The 2,601-nt window shown below is 40.3% G+C and overlaps 1 protein-coding gene across 1 annotated transcript; it reads right to left on the reverse strand.

The window, feature by feature from the left end:
• Positions 1 to 373: 373 nt before the first annotated feature.
• On the reverse strand, positions 374 to 1,318 carry LOC101569146 (olfactory receptor 52H1). Its single transcript, XM_004642116.1, has one exon. The coding sequence runs from the start codon at positions 1,316 to 1,318 to the stop codon at positions 374 to 376; it is 945 nt and encodes a 314-aa protein (XP_004642173.1).
• Between the last annotated feature and the right edge of the window lie 1,283 nt (positions 1,319 to 2,601).

Here is a 2,601-nt window from a genome sequence, read left to right on the forward strand (position 1 = left end):
CTTGCCAGGCAGGCACTTGTGCCACTGAGCTAATTCCCCAGCCCCCTCCTTAGTTTTTTTATAAGGAGAGTAAGATATCAATAATTTTACTGATTTTATTAAGACTTTTCCAAAGAGCACCTGGGAGCCAAGAAGAATACAAGTATTGTTTCCAGAATCAAAATAAGTATTTATCATTTTATAAAGTCAGAAATCATTTTCTGAAACTGGAATGACTGAATAGACTTTTGCCTAAAACAACAATGAAAGCAAACCTCATTCAAGACTAGTAAGGACTTTTTCATCTGTCCTTTCTCCATGACCACTGGACACAGGTCCAATCTTTGACCTAATATACCCTAGACAACTGACTTTACAGACCTCAGGCATTATATCAATGGGACCCTTTGGCAAAAAGCAGAATGACTTTGTCCCGAATCTGCTTAGTCTTTACTCCATAGACAACAGGATTGAGTGCAGGAGGGATGATAACATAAAGGTTAGCAAACATAATATGAAACGTACGTGGGACATTATGCCCAAAGCGATGAGCAAGAATGGAGAAGAATGCTGGTATATAGAACATAAGGATGACACAGACGTGAGAACCACAGGTTCCAAGTGCTTTCTGGCGGGCATCACGGGAAGGGAGGTGAAAAACAGCACAAAGTATAAGAGTATAGGAGACAGCAATTAGGATCACGTCTACAATCACTGTCATGATGGGAACACAAAAGCCATACCAGATGTTGATGGAGATATCAGCGCATGCAAGCCGAGCAACGCCTATGTGCTCGCAGTACGTGTGAGCAATGACATGTGTCTTACAGAAAGGCAGTCGATTCACAAGGAAAACGCATGGGACAAAAACACAGAAACTTCGGAAAGAGATGCCCACACCCATTTTAACAATAGTTTTGGAGGTCAAAATCATGGAGTATCTCAAGGGTGAGCAGATGGCCACGTAGCGGTCAAACGCCATGGCCAGCAGAATAGCTGAGTCCAGGACAAAGCTGTAGTGCAGAAAGAATAACTGAATGAGACAGCCAGGAAAACTGATTTTCTGGGGACCAAACCAGAAGATGCTAAGAGTTTTGGGGACACATGTGGTAGACAGTACAAGGTCAGTGGTTGCCAGCATGGAAAGGAAAAAGAACATGGGTGTGTGAAGACTGTGCTCCACCACAATGAGATAGAGAAGGATACTATTGCCCATGAGGGCCACTAAGTAGATTAAGCAGAAGGGGATGCTGATCCAGATGTGGTACTGTTGCAGTCCAGGAATACCCAGAAGAGTGAAGGGGCCTGTGTCATGGCCACTTAGGTTGAAGGTGGCCATTGAGATATGATCAATACTTTCTGCGACCTAAAAACAAATTGCATATAATCAATATGAGAAAATGATATGGTGATTCTTTCTTTAATCCTGCCTCAGGGACAGATATCACTTTGAAAAACAGAAGATAATGACTATAAATTTCTACTACAGAAGATATTTTTATTGACATTACTTCATTTAAAACAAACTTCTGGGGCCAGCGAGATAACTCAGCAGACTAAAGTACCTGCTTAAGGAAGTGCAGAGACCACAGTTCAATCCGCAGTACCACATGCCACACCAGCCCCACCCACAGGGTGGGCTGAGCTGCCCGGAGTCCAGGTGTAGTGGCACATGCCTGTAATCCCAGTGCTGAGGGGGGATGAAAGCAAGAGGATCACAAGTCCAAGCTGGTGAGACCCTGCAACAACCAAATACATTAAAAAAAAAAGAAAAAAGTACAAAAATCTATCTTCATCTTGGTGTTTTTTTTTATTTTTTTTTATTTTTTTTTCCGGAACCAGGGATTGAACTCAGGCCCTTGCACTTGCCAGGGAAGCGCTTATTCCACTGAGCCATCTCCCTGGCCCCAATCTTGGTGTTTTTAACAGAAACTGAAATTCATGGAAGCGATCCTACCAAAGAAGATCTCATCTTTAGAAATCCTGAGGCAAGGTAAAAGCAAATAAGCAAACTTTCTAACCAGAGTTAATATTCTATGAAAACTTCCAACATACAATGTAGCTGAAGGGTCTTTAGGTGAAATCACAGTGCAATTCTATTATCAATCCTATGAGATGGGTAATAATAGGATCCACGTTTTACAAAGGGAGAAACTGAAGCAGATTCAAGTAACTTGTCAAAAGCTACACAAGAAAATGGTAAATCTGGGAATCAAGCCCAAGGAATCCTTTCCTAATCAAAACTCTTTACAGAGTCAGTAAATTATGTGGAAAATTATATACATATATATACATATAGATACATATATATACACATACATATATAATTATACATACTATGTTACATGCTATATACTATGTGTATAATTATATATATATAGTAAGCAAAAGACGTGAAATTGAGTCACATAAAAAATGTAGTAAACTAAACACAAAACAGAAAAAGTTACCATAAAATCAAATACAACACGTATGATTCTAAAGACTGCTTGAACTCCCCTATTAAAAGCCAGTGCTGGGGCTGGGGAGATGGCTCAATGGAATAAGCGCTTCCCTGGCAAGCACAAGGGCCTGAGTTCAATCCCCGGTTCTGTCACAAAAAAATAAATAAATAAATAAATA

Source organism: Octodon degus, unplaced genomic scaffold (genome assembly GCF_000260255.1).
Source record: "Octodon degus isolate 3935 unplaced genomic scaffold, OctDeg1.0 scaffold00146, whole genome shotgun sequence".
Lineage (NCBI taxonomy): Eukaryota > Metazoa > Chordata > Mammalia > Rodentia > Octodontidae > Octodon > Octodon degus.